Below are 22,392 nucleotides of genomic sequence, written 5' to 3'. Positions count from 1 at the left end.
TGGCTTTCGTGTGATTTAGACTTTTTTACTAACTTAATATTTTTTTAATCCACTTGATTAAATAAAAAAGAATAATTAATAAACTTAATATTTAATTTAAATTAGTTTGATATTTTATTTAAAAATAATTTCATAAATAGTATTAAAATTCAGTATACTTAAATTTATCATTACACCATTAAAAAAAAAATAGACATATCATTCACATGACAGTAGATCACTTAACAAAAAAGTTTAATGTTATCACTACGATCGATCTAATTAAATTAATTAGCTTGATTAAATCATTAGATTAGTCTTGTATCTAACCCATCTATTATAAGGAATAAATCTTGCTCGTGTTGTCGGACCAAACTATACGGTTCGTTCGACCCTGTCCGTTTGGGCACTTCCCCGACTCTCCCACTCTTTGATCACTTATTATCAACTTTTCAAGGTGATTTAGGGTTTATATATCTTTAATGCCAATTATTGACTGTTTTTAAAAAAAAAATAAAAATCTTTAAACCCCTAATATGTTTTATTTTAAAAAAAGTTGGTAATTGGTATTCAAAAACAAAACATAACCCCAAATTTTAAATTTTAAAATCTAGATTCCAAACTATAAGATTTAATTAGAGTGTCTAGCCTAATCAAAACATCCAACTTCTTTATTTCAATTATTTGTACCTTTACTATGCCACCTTAACTTGCACGACGATCATAATCAAGTCTTTTTGGGATGGTGCGGTAGTTAAAATATAGAGTGTTATCATATGAGATTTTAGGATCCAAACTCAATGCATTTGAGTATGTCTTTCTCCATATCTTGACCACGTGCACTAATCACTAGTAGTCCCTCATAATTTATCTTCTTCATGTTAACGAACGAATTAACAAAAGTATAATTCAACTTCATCAATCCATTCTAATTCAATCAAATCAATTCTAATTCAATCAAATCGACAAAACTGATCAAATTGATCAACCCACAATCTCATTTAGCATGACCGACTTAATAATGTCCTCTCGTATGAGTCTAGTGGCTAGCACATGAGGTGTTGCCATCATGAGATCTGAGATTCGAATTTCGACAAAGTCGAGATAAATGTCTCCCTTATGTACTATTCATTATTCCAAAGGTTAGTAGTCGTCCGTGATTTATCTCCTCCGTATTGATCCTGAGATGAATTGACGGGGGCGTTGGAGACGAACGTATTCGTCTTTTTGCCACCATGACCAGCCCAATAATGATTTCCGTTCAGAAACAATCAAATCGATGAAAAAAAAACATAAGTTGACTTAAATAAAACAAGAAATAAATAGTTGATTAAAATGATGGTCCATTACTCCATAACATCAAATCACAACCACTGAATTATTTATTTCATTTAACTACAAAAATTTCAACAAATTCCAACTTCAACATTGATACATCGACCAAGAAAGCCTTACGAATTTCAAAGGGATATAACTTTTAATTCGAAAACCAATACTTATAGTTCAACTAGGTGGAATCGGAACCCATAATTGCCAAATTTCGATTCAAAAAAGGCCTTTTAGGAGACTTCAAACATCAATTTTATTATTTTTAATAATTAATACTTTTTTATTTAGAGTATTTTTAACAATTTTACCTATTATGAGTTAGAGTTTGTCTATATAAATATTTATATAATTATATTTTGAGATTATTCTTTGTTATTTAATAATTTTTTTTAATAAAATATTGAGGATGATGATTTCTTTTATTTTTTTCGATTTCTTTTCTTATTTTCACTATAAATCCTCCCTCTTATAGCGTCAAACATTTTATCCTTGTACTCTCCATGACCTCATCAACTCAAATATCCTCTATGTTTTGGACAACACGCTTCTTTGTGACACACATTGATAGAAACATTAACTTGTTTAATTAATACGAGGATTTAAAGTAAAAAATAATAATAATTATCACTTTAATCATCGCAATTAGGCACTAAACATGTTGGTCAAAGCTACAATTACTTTGCTACAAAAGTAATTAATCTATTAATTTTTGCCACCTCAGTGATTAAGCCAATAAACACATATCTTATCTCTTAGGGTAGTTAAAAGGGTAAAAATTTAATTATCATTAAAATAACTTCCCAAAATTAAAAAACAGACATTTTATTTATTAACATCAGAATAAGAATATTTTAATATAATATAGATTAATTTAAAATAAATTTTATTTTATATTATAATAATTTTGATTAAATCAAACAACCTGCATCAGTAAATCTGAGTCAGGCCATCGAATTTAAAAATATTTAACATGTGATAAATGAAAATTAAATAAATAAAAAAAATATTCTAAAGAACAGACACACCGAGAGCAATAATGTCATTTGCTGCAATTTTATTTTATTTATTAAAAAAAACATGAATATGTACTAGGAGTCAGACTGCATGTGGAAATTTATATTAAATAAATTATTTGGTGAAAATACAAAAATAAAATTGCCCCTTTTTTTTAATCATCAAATTGCCCTCTTTTTTATTTTCTATTCTCAACCTCTGCGTTTAAGTATAATGTTCAAGTAATTTTTATGTTATATTAACTACAGTTTTATAGTTATTATGATTTGTATAGTAATAACTATAGTTTATAATTACTATATATCATGTTATAATAGATACGAAATCATAATTATTGTAATTCAGACTTAGTATATTTATCTAACATTCACATTATAATAATTATCACATCGCTACTTATTCTATTCAACAATATTGCATTGTCATAGTTATAAATAAAATTATAATAACTATGATTTTATAGCGACTGCAATGTTGATTTATCTTATTCACATAATTGACAAATCAATTCAAGGCTTAAAGTTAAAATAGACCTATAAAAAATTTAAAATTGATCGAACGATCCACTTGAGAGTACCTATATAATTTACTAAAAGAGAAAGCAGGATAAGATACTATTCTCATTTTAAAAAATAAGAAAGAATGCCCTTTATAGATTTTAATAAAAAGGATTTATTTTATTTTTTTATCCATTATAATTTTTTTTTTAGTAATTTAGGTATCTAATCAATTAATCCTAAAAATGATCAATCTAGCGCTATTAAAATTTTTTATCAGTCATCGTAGTAAATCCGGAAACATAAGTTACTCCTCGCTCAATAGTTAATATTCCAACTTTTTTATTTTACTAGAGAAAAATATTAAAATGCGTCGTAGTTGAAATTTAGATCATGAGTGTTTATAATTACTTGAACAATTTATCATTGCATGTCTGGGACTTATTCATTATGGTAACACTTCATATATTAGTTACTAGGTCCATCCGAAAGAACATGTTTGAGACTTATCCAGTATAATGATTGACAATAAAAATGAAATCATCATCCCGACGGCTCCTCCAAAATGACTTTCAATATGTGCAAGGGAAATAAATCATAAGAACTTTGCCGAATAATAACAGTACATATAAAAAAAAAAAAATTTAAGACAACCAATGAAATATTTTGCACCTACTAAAAATTATAATTGGTATTCATACTCTTGCATGTTGCACAAAGGGGCTTGTCCATTATAATTACAATTAGGTTAAGAGTGTTTTATATTTATCAAATTTTTTATTTTAAAAATTATTAAATAATAATAAAAATTTGTCCTGCTCGACTTCTTGTACAGGGACACTGCCCAGCCAGCTTGTCATGGCCTGGCAATGCCTTTGGTAAAAGCATCAAAAACAAAGAAATTAAAGAAGAAAGTTGATATCAAATCGATCAAAATCCCATCTTTCTCTCACTGCTCTCGAGCAGCTTCCACTAGCAATCCACCTTCGGTTCCTCGTGGCCTACCTCCATTCTTTCCGGTGTCTACTCATCACTTTCTTTTCCAGCTTTTTTTAAGCGAGGCCTTCCCCTGTTGAGCGCTTGCGGCAGGCGTTTTGAGGTTATTCTATTGGAAGAAGGTCTTTAAGGCTCAGATGGCCACGTTCACACGCTCCAAGCACGCACATTGCTTGCATTGACCATATTGCTCGCTACTATTCATGGATTTCACTGCTCGACCCTCTGCTCTTTTATATATTTCAACTTCTCCAGGCACTCTCAGTGCTTCTCATCGCGTGTAGGGGTTTGGAGCCTAATGTAAGCAAAAGGATGGCTTTTCCCCATCTTTGCCCCTTAGTTTTCTTGGCATTGCTGTTCTTAGGGTTTGAGTCTGGTGTAAAGTTACCTTTTCAGTGAGTTTGATGCGTATTGCTTTGTTTAACTAGATCAAAAAGGTATCTTTTTTGGGTTCTTCAGCTGATTCATGTGTGTTTTTGTTCTTTTTTCTTTGATTCTGCAGCTTATGTGTGTGATCCTTTTGAATCTGCTCTAGCCAAGCTCTCCAGATCATTGGGCTTCCTAGGTTGTGCTGTGCTGAAACCATGTAAACTTAATTAGTCACTTAACATATTGTTGTGATTCAAGTCTGTGCCTGCCTCTTTGTCTGAGGCTTTGTTTGCCCACAAACCATCCGAGGGAGAGCATTTTCGCATCGGAACATGGAGGAGACCTTTGTGCCTTTCCGTGGAATCAAGAATGACCTTGAAGGGAGATTGAATTGCTACAAGCAAGACTGGACTGGTGGTTTCCGGGCTGGCATCAGGTGATGGAGTATTGCCTTAGCTTCTTGTTTTTGTTTCTAGCTTGAATTCTTGTTTTCGAATTGCTTTTATTAGTTGTGCCAATGCTATGTGCTTATATATGCTTATGGATCTCAGAATTTTGGCTCCAACTACATATATATTCTTTGCATCTGCAATCCCAGTTATTTCATTCGGGGAACAACTGGAAAGGGACACTGGTATTTTTCTTTTGTCAAACTGGTTAAGCGAATCGTGTTTGCATCTGAAAATTCAAAGTATCATAGCCATCATAAACATGTTTGAACATGATATTTGATCTTGGTTCTGGCAGATGGTGTTCTAACAGCAGTTCAGACTTTAGCATCAACTGCTCTTTGTGGAATTATCCACTCGATCCTAGGAGGTCAACCTCTGCTGATCCTTGGAGTCGCAGAACCGACGGTGCTTATGTACACATTCATGTTTAACTTTGCTAAGGATCGAGCAGATTTGGGGCGAGAGTTGTTCCTAGCATGGACTGGATGGTGCGTAAATGCTCTCTTTTTTTTCCTCTGAAAAAGGAAATCCAAAGCTTGCCGATTACTTTGATCACTAATGAACATGTTCGGGTTTGAAATTGTAGGGTTTGCGTCTGGACTTCCTTTTTGCTCTTCTTACTGTCAATCTTAGGAGCTTGTTCCATCATCAACAGATTTACTCGTTTAGCGGGAGAGCTATTCGGTTTGCTGATTGCTATGCTGTTTATGCAACAGGCCATTAAGGTTGAGAATCAAGGAATAATTTACTATATTACATTGCTTTAATCATTGTCAACTAGTCTGTTTACATCATTTAGTTATTCTAACTTCACTTATTTTATCTCAACTTAGCCTTTAGAAGTGAAGAAGAAAAGATTCAGTTTGCCCCTCAAATTTGATTTGAATCTTAATTTGGCCTTTGACTTGAGATTTTTCAGGTCCTTTGCATCCTGAATCTTTGAAAGAAAATAAACCTTCACTAATGGTGGATGTAATAGTTTGATTATGTTAGATGTCGTGACCTACCTATACGGGACCAATGTAGGTCTAGTACTTGGTTTAGATAGAGAAAACAGGCAAATGGAGTTTGGTTGAAGGTAGTCCAAGCATAATGGTACACCTTCACTAATGGTGGATGTTCATATCCTATCTATAGGCCTCAAGATGATAATGGTACATGACGTTCTAAATCCATAGCGTGTCAGCTTTCGATTGCTCCCGATCGGTGTTCCTCGTCCCGAGTTTAGGCCCCCATCTTGCTGCCACTTGTCGGTTCGTTCTTCCAATGATTATGTGGGTAAAGTTGCCTACATAGTGGTAACTTTGTGAGTACTTTTGTCTCCCAATACCCCAAAACTTGAAGTCTATAATGAAATTGAAAAGTGAATCAAATCAATTGTTGATATGTAACAAAATTTAAATAATGTTTGTGCCTTTTTGAAGAACTTTTTTTTCCCCTGTTTTTCTTCTCAATCAGTGTATTAGTAGTAGATGAAAAAGTTAGTTCGCAACAATAACAAACAGTAGTATCTTTCCTTCAGGGGCTTGTTGATGAATTTCGCATTCCGAAACGTGAGAACCCAAAGGAATTAGGATTCATTCCATCTTGGAGGTTTGCCAATGGAATGTTTGCTTTAGTCCTGTCATTTGGTCTTCTCCTCACTGCGCTAAGAAGTAGAAAAGCCCGGTCATGGCGCTATGGAACCGGTATGGCCTGAGAATTGGAATGGCAATCCTTTCTTCTTGCTCTCTTCTTCATTACAAGCAACGCGACTTCTTATGAAGTTTCAAAATTTTCAGGTTGGCTACGAGGGTTTATTGCAGATTACGGTGTGCCACTTATGGTCCTCGTGTGGACGGGAGTATCTTATATACCTGCAAGTAGTGTTCCGAAAGGAATTCCACGACGCCTTTTTAGCCCGAACCCGTGGTCACCGGGAGCATATGAGAATTGGACAGTGATCAGGGTTTGTATCTCACAATCATGAGAATTTGACTTGATTTATACAGGCTTAAATTTTTCTTTGCTTTTTCACATTTGCAGCAAATGATCAATGTGCCCTTTCTTTACATTCTTGGAGCTTTCATACCCGCAACGATGATAGCAGTCCTTTATTATTTCGATCACAGTGTAGCATCTCAACTCGCTCAACAGAAGGAATTCAACTTGAGAAAGCCACCGTCCTTCCATTACGATTTGCTTCTGCTCGGTTTCTTGGTATGTTCTCTTTGCCATACCGCTCGTTCGTATAGCCATGAAACACCTCCCAGAAAGCTAAGTTCTCTTTTCGGTTGGCAGACATTACTATGTGGTCTTATCGGAATTCCTCCGGCTAACGGAGTCATCCCACAGTCACCTATGCACACGAAAAGTCTAGCTACTCTCAAACATCAGGTACTGAATATGAAGTTTCGATAGTTTATTCAGCGGCACCAATAACAACAACAACAACAAACAAACTGTGGCAACCTTGTCTGATTGATAATGTTGAACTATTTAAAATCACCGCAGCTTCTTCGTAATCGACTCGTAGCCACTGCACGCCGAAGTATGGGTCTAAACTCAAGCTTGAGCCAACTGTATGGGAGTATGCAAGAAGCGTATCGACAAATGCAGACTCCATTGATTTACCAAGAGCCATCCCAATCTGCTCAGGTACTAGAATTGGTGCTGTTTTTCGTGTGATAGTAGTTATGAATCCATTGAAATGACTCTTGACTCTCATGTAGGGTTTGAAAGAACTAAAAGACTCGACTATCCAACTCGCTTCGAGCATGGGAAACATTGATGCGCCAATCGACGAGTCAGTATTCGACATTGAAAAGGAAATCGATGACCTTCTACCGGTCGAGGTTAAAGAGCAACGTCTCAGCAATTTGCTGCAGGCAGCAATGGTCGGAGGGTGTGTTGCGGCTATGCCATTCCTGAAGAAGATCCCGACGTCTGTTCTTTGGGGATACTTCGCTTTCATGGCCATCGAAAGCTTGCCGGGGAACCAATTCTGGGAAAGGATTCTTCTACTTTTCACTGCTCCAAGTAGACGATTCAAGTGAGTCTATCGACATCCATGTTATCAAAATCGAATACGAACTCATGAACAAACTTCTTCTTCCTAACAGGGTGCTTGAGGATCAACATGCAACCTTTGTCGAGACGGTGCCTTTCAAGACGATCACTCTGTTTACTCTCTTCCAAACAACATACTTGCTCGTCTGCTTTGGAATCACATGGATACCGATCGCCGGAGTTCTGTTTCCCCTAATGATCATGCTTTTAGTTCCCGTAAGACAGTACATCCTTCCGAAAATCTTCAAAGGCGCGCACCTTACCGATTTAGATGCAGCTGAGTTTGAAGAATCACCACCCTTAGCATTTAACCTCGCAGCGGTTCGTATCATAACGCATTCTGCTTTCCGAGTATGTTTTCATCCGCAAATTTTTGTATATTCGACTAAAACTACTGCTTCAAGTAGGAACCTGAGATTGGCAAGGGATCACACTTTGCAGAAAGTGGGGAAGTGCTAGATCAAATGGTGACCCGGAGCCGAGGTGAAATTAGGCACATGAACAGTCCTAAAGTCACTAGCTCAACCGGAACGCCATCGACCGATCCCCAGGGCAGAACGAGCCCCTGGTTATCCGACAAAGCTCACAGTCTTAGGATGAGTGAACTGAGGCAGGAACACAGTCCTCGGACCATAGAGGTCATCGGACCTTCCAAGCTAGGGGAACACGTGCGCGACTCTCCTTCGATTTAGAGACAGATGAAGCGAAATCCATATGATATAGTACTACTATTCCTTAACATGTTAATGTAGATAGAACTACGCGATCGATCGATAAAATATGCTTTAGATTTTGTTTTTCATGTTGAGTTCTTTGTGGCTTTGTTGTAGCCTCAAAACCTTTTAGAATGTGTACCCAATTCGATCAAAATGTTATCGTCCGACATCACCGATCTTTGTTCTTGGTTGTTTTTGTATCTTGAGACAACTCGATTGTGATACTAGTGAAAAGGAGAATGAAGAGAGCAAACTTTGAACACATTGATTTATGATGTAAAAGATCTAAAAATAAATCTATAGAATTGAAATATGATAATTTATTGGGTTTTATTAAAAAGTTCAAGTGATGGCGGTAGTAGTGCCTAGGGGTGAGGGTTTCTTATAAATTCCCCCACTAAATTTCGTAAATCACAAAGAGGCTCACTTGTTGGCAGCCGCCTGCGGAGCTTTCTCCGGCGGCGCCGGAATCGCGGGAGGAAGCTTCTTCTGCTGCTCCGCCTCCTCCCCGTCCTCTTCGAGCTCGAAGGCCGACCTAGGGAAGGTCCTGTACAGACCGGTGGTGGTTTTGAAGGTGATCTTCTCCGGCGCCGCCTCGTCGGCCGCCGAGATCTCCTCCACCGTCAGCCACAGCAGCAGCTCCTTTGCCTTGACGCCGGAAACCTTCTTGATCTTGTTGTTCTCGACGTAGGCGGCGATCTCAGGCGAGTACGTCACCTTCCTCCCGATCTTGCTGAAGGCATGCTCCACCTTCTTCTTCTGCTTCAGCCACACGAAGCCCGTCTCCTTCACGTGCCCGCACTCGATAATATCTCTATTTAAAAATACAATTTTTTATAAAAATAAAAATAAAATATTTATTATGTTTATATATATATTTCAAAAAAAAGTTATTTTTTATTTTGAATAAAATAATATCCTATCATTAATATCGTTACCTAAGAGGAAGGAGGCCGCGGGGAAGACCAACTTCTTGTAGGAGGAACTTAGTCTTGTCTTGACAAATTTCATCACCGTAGTAAATCTCGGCCTTGGCCTTCAACTCTTCGTTGATGATCAACGCCATTTCGATCTCTTCTTCGATCTCTTTATCCTATAGAGTGATATTTTTCACTTGGTTCGATTGATTCGGTGTAGTGTAGAGATTGATTTGTGGAATGGAGAAGGAAGAGTCTTTGTGAGGGTTTATATAGAGAGCTAGGGGTGCACAAGTTAGGGCATATCCGTAATTTAATAATATTTTATTTTATTTTATTTTTTTTTGAAAAAAGAAATATTTATGTCATGAATTTATTGTTTGGAGTTAGGCTCACAATATTTGAATGGAAATATTTTATATACGCAAGTTAATCCATTGCGTATTTACGTAATGATGTGTGTTAAGATGGAATCTGAAATAAACACTTGAATTATTAAAAAAAGATTAATATAAATAATTAATTACTTTGTTATATACCATAAAATGTCTTTGTCACAAATTAAATTTGCTCGCATAGAATTAGGAACGAGAGATGTATAATTCCTCATAAATGAATTGGTTGGGGAGTAATAAAAGCATCAAGATTCCTTTATTAGCTATTATACATGATTCGCCCATTTAGATTGGATTCGTCGGACGTAAGGCTATAAATGAATCAAGCATTCATGAACAAATTTGATGTTCAGTTTGGTAAGAATTTATTTATGTTCATTCAATATACATAAAATTACTTAAACAAACAAATTTGAATAACTCGTTAAGTTAAACAAACAAACTTGAACACATATGTGTTCAGCTCGTTAATATCCGTGAACAACGTTCGTGAACAATGTTCACGAATTATATTTATTAATAAAACTTTTTTAAATATGCTAAATAGATAATAAAATATTATAAAATAAAATAAATAAATAAATTTAAATTATCAATTTTAATAATCATTCAAATAATTAAAAATTTCAAATAATCAAACAAATTTGAATTGAGAAATTGATAACATCTAAACGAACCATGCTCAAATCAAGCTCGAACTAAGTTCAAGCCAAACTTGAATTGAAAGCTTGATAACATTTAAATAAACCAAGCTCGAGTCAAGCTTCAAACAAGCTCAAGCTCATAAAAAATAAACCAAGCCAAGTTTAAACACTCATTTCAAAAACTTTATTCATTTTGAGTTCGACTCGACTTAACTCGAGTATTTTATCCACCCCGTCACATATGTCAATCGTCTTAAGTTGGGTTGAATTAAAGACGGCTGTCAAATAATCAGTCCGTTACGGTTTTGTCCGCCGCGTCACAGATGGGTCCCAGCTGTAATTATACAGATATTTTATTATTATTATTATTATTATTTTAAAATAGTTCTTTTATTAGCTTGCCCAATCTCATAGATGTGTGAGTTATAAATGGATCTCAGAGGTCGGTCGACTTATAAAATAAAAAATATTTTATTATTTTTTAAGTCATAGACGAGTTGACCTTAGGAAAGCAATCGATCCATTTAACTCCAAATTTATAGTTTATGGTTAGATGACTTGCCGACATGAAAATAAATTTCAAGAGCGGTAGTTTCTCAAATTTTTATGGGCAAACATCAAAATGATTAAATGCCGCCTCAAATTAACATAAATATTAGATTATTTTTTTTTCGAACAAAAATCAAATGAATAATTCTCTAATGATTTTATCCTAAAAATATCTCTAGATTTAACGTTATTATAGATGATACGGTTAGCATTGAAGGGGCCCAAGAGGAAAGGGTGAGAAAGGTCACGGCCATTTAGCGGTCAAAAGTCAAGAGGACGTGGCGGTCAATAGTCAAGCTGACTAGGCAGTCAAAAGGCTAGCCTATGGGACAGGCAGAGGTCAGGCAGACTGGTTGTTCAAGCAGGCGAGGCCGTGGGAAAACAAAGGAAGTCGGCAAGCGGAACCTGGGATACAGGTCGGGATCGGCAAAGCCGGGCAGAAGCAGCGCAAGCTGCAGGCCTATGGTCGAGGGACAGGAAACAAATCAAAGGTCGGAAGCGGCAGGGCTGTGCAGAGACGGCTCGGTCTGCAGGTCTGCGACTCGAAGGCCCGGAAGTGCAAGCCACAAATCAAAGGTCGGAAGCGGCAGGGCTGTGCAGAGACGGCTCGGTCTGCAGGTCTGCGACTCGAAGGCCCGGAAGTGCAAGTCACAAATCAAAGGTCAGAAGCGGCAGGACTGTGCAGAGACGGCTCAGTCTGCAGGTCTGCGACTCGAAGGCCCGGAAGTGCAAGCCACAAATCAAAGGTCGGAAGCGGCAGGGCTGTGTAGAGACGGCTCGGTATGCAGGTCTGCGACTCGAAGATCCGGAAGTGCAAGTCGGGCTTACAGTCGAAGGTCGGCAAATACAGGGTACAGAATACAGACCGTGATCGACAGGGCTGTTCAGGGTTAGCCCGACTAACAAGTAACGCATAGAGGCAAGAGCTGGTCGAGGGGTGTGAGGTAGATGCAGACCGCGATAAATAGGACGAGCTAAGCTGTGCAGGAGTCGGAGGATCACAACTGTTCGTCAAGAGTAATCATTGCATACCAGGGAGATGTGCGGAGGCGGAGGTTCCTAAGCAAGAGGATGCTCTCATAACCAATGGCAGCCTGACAGATGTCCTTCACTAAGAGACAAAACCCCTGTGTAAAGGCGAAGGTTTCTAAACAAGAAGATGCCTTCAGGACCAATAGCAGCACGACAGGTGTCAGGGATATACGACAAAGTCCATCGTCTAACGTTTTCTGACAGGTTGGCAGGTTCTGGAAGCAAGGCGGGTGCATAAAAAGGAGGAGATTCCTCGTACGCGGGTACGCGCACTCTCGTCATTTTTTCCTTTCACAACTTTTCATTTTCGACTCTCTCTGTTTCTTCTGGGGAAAAAGGGACCTGACTCGAGCGTCGGAAGGCCTGATCCGGGGGCTTTTTCCCTGGGTTCTGGTCTCTAACGTGAGAAGGGGGATCGTCTGAGTGTGCGCAGGGTCCTACAGCAGCGTCAGCCGCCCGTGGGAGCCGAATCGCCCACGACTTTCCGTCAACAACCAGGCCACCGCGACCAGCCTCCGTCCGACTCAGCCTTCGGACGGGATCAAATTTGGCGCCGTCTGTGGGAAACACAATAGCCTGATCCGAAGCGTGAAGATGGAGAACTCTGGCCGAAGTTCCAGCAGGAGGAATAATGTCACCATGACTGCGGGGGAGTACGAGCTCTTCAAGGAGGTCAGGAAGCAAGCCGCCTCTGAAAAACAAGGAATGGTTTCACGACCTCGCTTGGCGCCCGAAGCGTCTAAAGAACCAGCTCCTGCCTCCGACAGTGGCTCAAAGAGAAAGCAGCAGGAAGAACTCCCTCGTACTTCATTCCGAGAGCCTCGCCGCAACTATCATCAGCCTGGACCTCGCGAGCATAGTCCGAAGAAAGAAGAGCCACAGGCGTCGGTGGCAGAGAGCTCTCTACATCCACCCCGGGATGCAGGGAAGGGAAAAGCTATAGCCTCTGCCAGAGATCTGCCTGAAGATCCGGATGAAAAGGTACCTTTCTCAGCTTAGATCCTGAGGGAAAGCCTGCCTAGGGGTTACCGAGCCCCGAACATTGGAGAATATGATGAGAGCAAGGATCCGGAAGAGCACCTGCAGAAGTTCAAGAACGCGGCTATCTTGTATCAACACAGCGATGCTGTCAAATGCCGAGTATTCCTACACACCCTGTCCGGGTCGGCGCAGAAGTGGTTCGATGGGTTGCCCCCAGAGTCCATCAATCGCTTCATAGATTTCAAAACGGCCTTCCTACGCCGTTTCGCCAGTAGCCGCAAGTATCAAAATATCGACCACTGTCTTTTTGCTCTTAAGCAGGATTCGACCGAGCCCTTGCGAAGCTACATCAACCGGTTCAGTCAGGTGGCCAATGACGTCCCCTCCGCCACCTCAGAAATATTGATGAGCGCCTTCTCCCATTGATTGCGAGAAGGGGAGTTCTTTAGGGACCTCATCAAGAACCCCGCCCGGAGTTTTGATGATATGGTGGAAAAAGCTTCTTGCTACATCAAGGTGGAGGAAGCTCAGGCCGCTAGGCGGAAGGCTGAAAAGACGGTGACTCCTGACAACCGACCTGAAAGGAGAACATCACAGCCAGCTCAGCCCTTCAAGCGCGTTCAACCCAGGCCTGCCCCTCAGCCCGCTCAGGGAGTTAGGCCAGCTCCACGAGTCGCTGCCATACACGCGCCCAGGCCTGGACCAAGGGGAGCACCATATTGCACATATCATCGGTCCAGGACGCACGATCTCAGTAACTGCTTCCAATTCGCCCGTGACTCCAGGCGAGCTGCAGAGCAGGGCTTGCCTCCCCCGGAGTTGGCGCCCCAAATACAGAGAATGGAAGAAGAACGGGCTGCAGCTGGGCGTGCTCGGCAGACCCGACCCGACCTAGCCAACCCATCTAACCCAGCTGGCCTCGGGGAAGATCGAAGAGATGTCGGAGAACTAGAGAACCGGGGCAACGCTGCTGTGTGAGAGATCGGTATGATTTCAGGAGGGCCCACTGACGGGGACTCAGGCCGAGCCCGTAAGTCACACGGTCGGCGATTGTATGTGGGAGCTGTGGGGTGCAGCCACGAGCAGGCATCTGGCCCTGTCATTAGCTTTGGGCCACAAGATTTGGAGGGTCTGGAACTGCCCCACGACGACGCCCTCATAATCAAGGCCGTTATTGCTAACAGCCGAGTGGCTCGGGTCTTTGTGGATACCGGGAGCTCGGTCAACATTTTATTCAGAGCTGCGTTCGAGGAGATGCAGATTGACGCCGCTGAGCTCCAACCCGTAACCACTTCTTTGTACGGGTTCACAGGCAACGAAGTCAAGCCCATGGGTCAGATGAAGCTGGCCATCTCCATGGGCACTGAGCCACTGGTGCGCACCCGAAGGAGTACCTTTATAGTGGTGGATTCGCCTTCCTCCTACAACGTCATCCTGGGAAGGCCAGCTCTGCATGAGTTCCGGGCTGCCGTCTCCACTTTTCACCAAAAGATCAAGTTTCCGGTCGGCGAGCAGGTCGGGGAAGTCAAGGGAGAGCAGAAGGTGTCCCGCAGCTGCTACATTGACATGGTCCGTGTGGAGGCGCGCAAGAGCCGGAGGACGCAGGATGGGGGAGTACACGCTATCCAAGAGGAGCCTATGCCTATTGCCGAGGAGCCTATCCCCTGGGAAGAAATTCGGCTGCATGCGGATAGAGTAGAGAGCATCACTCGCATTGCCAATGACTTACCACCGGAGCTTAAGTTGGAGCTGATACAGTGTCTGATCCGCAATAGGGACGTTTTTGCTTGGTCACCGGAAGAGCTGTCTGGGGTCAAACCAGAAGTAGCTAAGCACAAGTTGCATATTATACCCGAGGCCAAGTCAGTCAAGCAGAAGAAGAGAAACTTCTCTGCCGACCAGAATAAGATTATCCGAGCTGAAGTGGATCAGCTCAGGAAGGCAGGACATGTTCGAGAGGTGCAATTTCCGTCCTGACTTTCTAACGTTGTATTGGTGAAGAAGCCTAACAACAAGTGAAGGGTGTACATAGACTTTCGCGACCCCAACAGGGCCACCCCCAAGGACTGTTATCCTCTCCCGCAGATCGATCAGGTGGTGGATTCAATAGCTGGCTGTGAGAGGATATGCATGATGGACGCCTATCAAGGATATCATCAGATACCCTTAGCTAGGGGGGATCAGGAGAAAGTCAGCTTCATAACAACGGACAGTACTTTTTGCTATACGGCCATGCCATTTGGACTCAGGAACGCTGGGGCTACCTACCAAAGGATGATGGACAAAGTCTTTCGGAGTCAGATCGGGCGGAACGTAGAGGTCTATGTTGATGACATCCTGATCAAGTCCCCCCTGGCGTCCAGTCTAATAAAAGATGTAGAAGAAACCTGTGGGACTCTGAGGCAATATGGGGTGAAGCTGAATCCCCTGAAATGTCTATTCGGGGCCAAAGGAGGGAAGTTTCTGGGCTACCTGGTGACTGAACGAGGGATAGAAGCCAATCCTGAGAAGGTTCAAGCACTTCGGAACATGCAGATCCCTCAGAATATGAAGGAAACACAGAAGCTGGTCGGCAGGATAACAGCACTGTCCCGATTCATCTCCAGATCTGCAGATCGAGCGGCGCCCTTCTTCAAAGTGCTCAGGAAAGCGGCCAAGTTTCAGTGGACGGAAGAATGCACACAGGCCTTTGAGGAGCTAAAGCAATACCTGGAGTCCTTGCCATCACTGTTCAAGCCTGTTGTGGGAGAGCCCCTTTGGGTCTACTTGTCAGCCACCCCCGAGGCCGTGGGGGCCATGCTGGTTAAAAAATAGGACAGTGTACAACGGCCAGTGTATTTTTTCAGTCATCTATTGAAGGGGGCTGAGTCTCGGTACACGGCCCTGGAAAAGTTGGTTTACGGACTTGTTCTAATGGCTCGGCGCCTCCGACCGTATTTTTTGGCGCATCCCATCACTGTCCTGACAAACAGTACAATGGGCCGAGCTCTCACCAAGGTGGAGGTAGCGGGTAGGCTTATCAAATGGGCGACCGAGCTAGGGGAATATGATATACAGTATCAGCCCCGAACCGCGATCAAAGCACAGGCTTTGGCGGATTTCTTGACAGAAGTTTATCAAGCAGACTCAGAGGAGGTCTGGAAAATTTATGTAGACGGATCAGCTACCCAGCGGGGAAGTGGTGTAGGTGCACTTCTAATATCTTCGCAGGGAGACATTATGCAGTTGGCTGTACGGCTAAATTTCAGAGCTACCAACAATGAGGCAGAGTATGAAGCCCTATTAGCAGGTTTGCAAGCAGCTCGGCATGTGGGGTCAAGCCTAGTCGTAATATACTCGGATTCGCAGCTAGTAACTCAGCAGGTGACCGGACATTTTGAAGCAAACAACGAAAAGATGCAAGTTTACAAGGAAGCCTATGAGAAGATGAGGAAAGATTTTAAAGAAGTCACAGTCACCAAGATTCCCAGGTCGAAAAATGAAAGGGCAGATGAACTTGCTAAAATGGCCAGCTCCCTGACTACTTGGGTACTTGACAGATCTATAGCGCAGACCTTCCTTATAGCTCAGATCGATCTGCAAAATAACCTGGGAGGAGTTATTGATTGGAGGGCGCCCATAATGAGTTTCCTCCAGTAGGGAATTGTACCCGCCAACCTAGAAGAGGCACGTATGCTCAGGAGACAGGCTCATTCTTATGTTATGATTGGAGATCAACTGTACAAAAGGTCTTTCTCCAGACCTCTGCTCAAGTGCTTGAATATGGAAGAAGCAGATCAGGCCTTGCGGGAGATACATTTGGGATGCTGTGGCAACCATGCAGGTGGAAGAACGCTGGCTCGGAAGGTGCTATTGGCCGGGTATTTCTGGCCTACCTTGCAGAGGGACGCACAGAAGCTGGTGAATACTTGTTTGTCATGCCAAAGGTACCAGAACCTGACGCACCAACCTACAGAACTGCTGAGAACTTCCATAGTGTCTTGCCCTTTTGACCAGTGGGGTATGGACATCGTAGGACCTTTCCCGATGGCTACCAGGCAAAGACGTTTCTTGCTGGTAGCAGTAGATTACTTCTCCAAGTGGGTGGAAGCGGAAGCTCTGGCCAAAATCACTGAAGATGCGGTGATCTAGTTCTTATGGAAAAATATCTTTTGCAGATTCGGCTTGCCTCACAAATTGGTGTCGGACAATGGCAGACAATTTCAAGGACGCAAAATACAAAATTGGTGCAAGGGGTTCGGCATAACTCAGGCTTTCACTTCGGTGGCTCATCCGCAAAGCAATGGTCAGACAGAGGTAGTCAATCGAGAAATAGTGCGGGGGCTCAAAGTCAAGCTGGATCACACGGGAGGCAGTTGGGTGGACGAGCTGCCGAGCATTTTATGGGCCTATCGTACGACACCCCGAGAAAGTACAGGTCTGACACCTTTCCATTTAGTATATGGCAATGAAGCAGTGGTACCTCTGGAGGTCGGGATACCATCCGTGAGAAGAATGATGTATGATGAAGGGAACGCAGAGCGACGGCTGGCTGAGCTAGATTTCGTCAGTGAAATCCGTGAACAAACAGCTGCCCGGTTGGAAGCCTATAGACAGAGAATGAGGCAAAACTATAATAGAAGGGTGATCCCCCGATTCTTCGGAGAAGGAGATCTCGTCTGGAAGCAGATGAAGCCCTTAGGGGAAGTGACGAAGCTGGCTCCTCAATGGGACGGACCATACAAAGTTATCAAGAAATTAGCATCGGGGGCCTATTATTTACAGGACGCTCAAGGAAGGAAGCTGGATCGACCTTGGAGTCCTAACTACCTACAGCCCTATCGGGTTTGAGGGGGTTGACTCTGTTGACATAGGCCGGGTCAGGCGAGGGGCGTGGAGACAATAGGATAGTCAAGTAAAAATTTGAAAAGACATGTGTACATGTAACAATTTCTCAGTTTGAGTGGCTGGTACAGATCATTTGAAAGGAGCAAAAATCTTATCCGGAAAGCCTTGAATGATTTGGTCATGATTCAAAAAGTCTGCGGAGGGGACGGACCTCAAGAAGTCCTGTGCATACAGTTGCCTGATAACTCCAGCCGCCGTGTAGGGTACGGACGCAGCAAAGCGTGCCCCAGCTTGGGATAAAAATTCAGGAGAGCTCAGATAGGACCTTCGACTTCACAGGCAACGATCAGCCTCTCCTTCTTGATAGACCGCCAGAGCAGTGGATACTCCTGTCAAAGCCGCCCGAGACTGGGATAGTGTTAGAGTGTATACTAAAAGCATAGCTTTGGTATAAACATTCACTATGTGAAAATCGCCAATAGACTTCGGATATTATCCGAAGTAATAGATAGTTATTTACCGAAGTAGACGCACGTGAAGTAAAAGGAGAATTTTTTTACTTCGGCACACGATTACCGAAGTCTATCACCGGTCTACAACCGGTTCAAAATCGGACCGGCTTCGAAGTAAAAAAACTCTATTACTTCATCAAGACCAGTAAAACTACCGAAGTAGTTGATGATATATTACTGCATAGGTTACATTGTCTGACGAAGTTTAAAGAAGTTACGACTTCATAATTTTTTATATTATGGTGTAGTAAATAGTTAATATTACTTCTGCATATTTTAGCTTAATCGAAGTAATTGTTATTGTATTACTTCATCGTAGTATGGAAGTAAAAAGCATATTTTACTACACTTCAACAATTTAAGTTAGCGCAGTAATACATACGAATGACTTCAACAATTTTAATCAATGACAAAGTAAATAGTTTCTTTAACTACGACAATATTTAAATTAACTGAAGTATTATGTATTGTATTACTTCATCAGTTTTATTTATAGTATCGAAGTAGCTGACTATATTTTACTACAATACAAATTTAATTGACAAAAGTGTATATATCATAATATTTTGCTATAACACAATAGTTTTCATCACCAAAATTGAACAAATATATCACAAATATCTATCAAATACAATCCAAAAGTGTATTCATAAAAGAAATGTTTAACCATAACCCAAAAAATTTTATATCCATAAATCTCTAAATACAATCTAAAATTTATATCATAGTCTACACTTAGACACCCACATAGAAATAGACGAATTCGCTCCATTCACTTCTGACTTCATCATACTGATATTGATTGTAATACTGTTTGTTTTTTGATGCTGCAAACTGAATCATTAACCAAAAGTTTGAGGATCAATGAAAAATGACTTAATATTTTATACAGAAAATATTTCATAAAGAAGAAATTTACCTTTCTCTCCAATTGTGGATATTCATCTAAGACTATCTCTTTCATGTACCGCATCACACAATATCTACATTCAACACCACCATTTTGTTTAAAATTACCCTAATGAAATTGAAAATGTCATGCAAGAAGTCACAATCCAAATAATAAGAATTATTAATTAATGTCTAAATACATAGTTACAATACATACTGTCAATTGTTTAAAACCTGGTCCTTTTGAAATACCCCTTGATGTATTGTATATCTTGACCCCACTACATTGTAAAAAATAGAAAATTATTTTTTCAACCTATAATGAATTGAATGCATTCAAAAGCAGTATAAGTTAATACTTACTTGGTCACAATAGTTTGCCAAGCATGATCTCGGTTCCTGTTACTCAAAGAGTCCAATAAATATATCATATTCTTATCTTCATTAATTATAGTCAAGATCCAATGGTACCTGCACAAATAAAAATATAACATTGACTAGCATATAGTAGGAAATGATAAATAATTAAAATATTACCCAGTGTTATATGGGATGAAGCATATGTTATCTCTGTTCGATGCTCCCAACTGAGCAGCAATATGTTGTGATAATTTACTACCTTCTTCACCCACACCACATGTAGGTATGTGACCAGGATCCACAAATGACACATACTCAGCTCTATTTTCTTTCTTCATGTATTTGTAAAGGTAACTGCAAGATAATAATTGCAAGGTAATGACAAAGCAATAAAAAATCTAAATATACCCCATGTATATTTAGATTATAACTTAATTACTTAAGAAAACAAGATATTCTACTGCTAATGCAAAGAATATCAAATTACTTGATGTGGTAATGATTTTTCAAAATCAGACACAAACAGTTTGATGTGGTAATGATTTTTCAAAATATGTTTATATTAGATTAGTTGAGAGGAAAAATCATTGTATTTTATTATCCACCAAGGATACTAAAACTCACCTATAGATAGCCTCTAAGGCTAATTAATTACTTTAAAAATAGATTTTACAGAATAATTAATAGAAAATATAGCCTGTTGTTTCTAACATTCAAGTTGAAGCCAGATATTGTGCTCCAGTTTGAATATGAAAAGACACTAGACATGTCAATGACAAAGAAGCAATATTAATATAGAAATTGAGAAGTCTGAAGATGCAATAGAATGGTCTTATTAACAAAGAAATGATGACTGAATTGACAACTTGAAAATAACATACTGGTAGGAACACAAAAAGTAGTCTATCTTTTTGAAGTTGCACAGATGCAGAGACATACAAGTGTTGCAAACACAAGTGAGATTTGAGTTCCAACATCTTTGATCTATCAAATCTCCAGAGAAGAAAGTTCTGAATCACTTTACCCCAACAAAGATAGATTAAAAAAATACAATTTGGCAATCACTTTACCCTGAGAACGAGGTGTTAAGAAAATAAAGTTTGGCACCGACTCTAAGAGAGATGTAGGTAGAATAGAAAATGAATCTCAAATTATATCACGTATACAAGACCTAGGAAAATAAATAGTGAAATTTGAACTTTATGGAAGAGGCAAGATTGTCATGCTAAAGGAGACTGAAATTTGAACTTTCTGATCCTAAAAAAATTGCCTATGTTTTTCAACTTAAATTGTCGATTTTCATGCTAAAGGAGAAGCAATTGGTGTTAATTGTTCAATTTATCTACTTTTCACTGCCAACTAAATGACTGTACATGGATGATGATGCTAAGTTGTGGTTGCTCTAAAATGACACAAGTAGATGGAAAGAAAAGGCAGAGAGGAAAGGAAAGAAGGGTTCGGAGAGGGAACAAACCTAGAGCGGTAGAAAATCGGGAAGTCGATTGTTTCCGATAGCCAAGCAGTTAAGCAACACAAATAAATTCTAAAAAAAACACTTTCTTTTTCCTTCTTTTGGTCAAGAAAACAAGATCTTTTTTAACCAATTTCTTACTGAAACATAGAGGGATGTATATTGCCTCTCTAGATGTCTGGCATAAACTATAGGTAAGATCTGGTAAGTAGCAAACCATTCAGCGAATGCTAAAAAGAACACTTTGGGTATGCTCTCACTTTCTTCATTAAGGAGGGTAAGATTGATTGCCATATAAGGGAAAGGTAATAATATTTGCTTCAATCGCTAATGAAAACAATAAGAACTACTCACTAATCACTAATATTGACTAAAAACACTAAAAATCAAATCCACAATCAATTCCCCAAGAGAAAGAACTTTCTGACTGCTTGTTTCTTTCACGCCAGTTATTCTCAAACTCCACAACGAGTTAAAAAAACTAACAAACACCACCAGCTTAGAAGCTTAGAGCCTCCTTAGTAGCTACCTCCTCTGCTATCGAGTCTAACGTATGGTGACCCAGTCGGATTAGCAAGGTAAAACTAGGCTTATTCTATACAACCAATAATCAAACAGGTGGCGGGCATAGCAATACCTTTTTGTCAATGAAGTCGCCCCAGCAGTGCCTGGGCACGGGCGTAGGGGTCTGCCGGCAGAAGCGGTGCGCCATCGGACCACACCTCGTCGATGTACTGCACGATGATGAGCGACTCGCACACCGGCTTGCCGTCGTGGATGAGGACAGGGATCTTCTTGTGGGCGGGGTTGGCTTGCAGCAGCAGCGGGCTCTTGTTGCTCAAGTCCTGCTCCTTGTACTCGTACGCCACCCCCTTCTCCGCCAGCGCGATCCGGCAACGCTGCCCGAAAGGACTCACCCACAGATCCAGCAACACCACTGCCTCCGCCATTCCCTCTCTCTCTCTCTCTCTCTCGCTCGCTTTCCAATACGATGCAGATGAGGAAGTGATTCGGGTGTTTTAAACAGAACAATTCGACGGGCTCACCGACAAGGCTAAAAAATACGAAGAAAGAGGGCGCACGACAAAAACACGATAGTTAGGATCAGTTAGAGGCAAACCAACAGAGAGGAAAGGAAGATAAACCTAACGGTGAGGGAGGAAAGGAAAAAAGATAAAATTTCTTTTTATTAACCAATCATGAAGGGATTAAAATTATTGGAGAAATTTTTATAAATTTCTAGAAACAAATTAGGAAGTTTTAATTTTTGTTTTAATTAAAACTCTCCTTGTTTTGGGGAGAAGAGTGGCCGGCCATTATAATTTGAAAAGAGAAAATTATTTTAATTAAATAAATTTTCCTTTTCAATGGCAAAAGAATTAAGGAAGTTTTTATTAAATTTTCCTTATTTGC

General features: G+C 40.5%; 2 protein-coding genes, 1 long non-coding RNA gene and 1 pseudogene across 4 annotated transcripts; 1 reads left to right on the top strand and 3 right to left on the bottom strand.

Moving 5' to 3' along the window:
• The first annotated feature begins 3,785 nt into the window (after positions 1 to 3,785).
• On the top strand, positions 3,786 to 8,572 carry LOC122029527 (boron transporter 1-like). 2 transcript variants are annotated; one of them, XM_042588549.1, is made up of 13 exons: positions 3,786 to 4,115; positions 4,318 to 4,620; positions 4,736 to 4,818; positions 4,932 to 5,124; positions 5,223 to 5,361; positions 6,159 to 6,324; positions 6,418 to 6,584; positions 6,662 to 6,835; positions 6,917 to 7,012; positions 7,130 to 7,273; positions 7,348 to 7,667; positions 7,738 to 8,005; positions 8,092 to 8,572. In XM_042588549.1, exons 2-13 carry the CDS (start codon positions 4,517 to 4,519, stop codon positions 8,374 to 8,376), a joined length of 2,139 nt encoding a protein of 712 aa, XP_042444483.1. In that variant the 5' UTR covers positions 3,786 to 4,115; positions 4,318 to 4,516; the 3' UTR covers positions 8,377 to 8,572. The 2 variants fall into 2 exon arrangements, with proteins under 2 accessions (XP_042444483.1, XP_042444482.1); XM_042588548.1 differs by having other exon boundaries at positions 3,786 to 4,210.
• Positions 8,573 to 8,698: 126 nt separating this feature from the next.
• LOC122029528 lies at positions 8,699 to 9,542 on the bottom strand. The gene is made up of 2 exons (XM_042588551.1): positions 9,339 to 9,542; positions 8,699 to 9,214 (listed from the first exon to the last, which is right to left on the bottom strand). Exons 1-2 carry the CDS (start codon positions 9,464 to 9,466, stop codon positions 8,824 to 8,826), a joined length of 519 nt encoding a protein of 172 aa, XP_042444485.1. The 5' UTR covers positions 9,467 to 9,542; the 3' UTR covers positions 8,699 to 8,823.
• A 9,298-nt stretch (positions 9,543 to 18,840) lies between these two features.
• On the bottom strand, positions 18,841 to 19,235 carry LOC122028829. Its single transcript, XR_006124968.1, has 2 exons — positions 19,177 to 19,235; positions 18,841 to 19,091 (listed from the first exon to the last, which is right to left on the bottom strand). It is a non-coding gene; the product is annotated as an uncharacterized LOC122028829 (long non-coding RNA).
• Positions 19,236 to 21,555: 2,320 nt separating this feature from the next.
• Positions 21,556 to 21,959, bottom strand: LOC122030445 (annotated as a pseudogene).
• Positions 21,960 to 22,392: the final 433 nt, after the last annotated feature.

Source organism: Zingiber officinale, chromosome 10B (genome assembly GCF_018446385.1).
Source record: "Zingiber officinale cultivar Zhangliang chromosome 10B, Zo_v1.1, whole genome shotgun sequence".
Lineage (NCBI taxonomy): Eukaryota > Viridiplantae > Streptophyta > Magnoliopsida > Zingiberales > Zingiberaceae > Zingiber > Zingiber officinale.
Note: the sequence above shows the minus strand (reverse complement) of the source record. Positions and strands in the feature narration are given on the sequence as shown.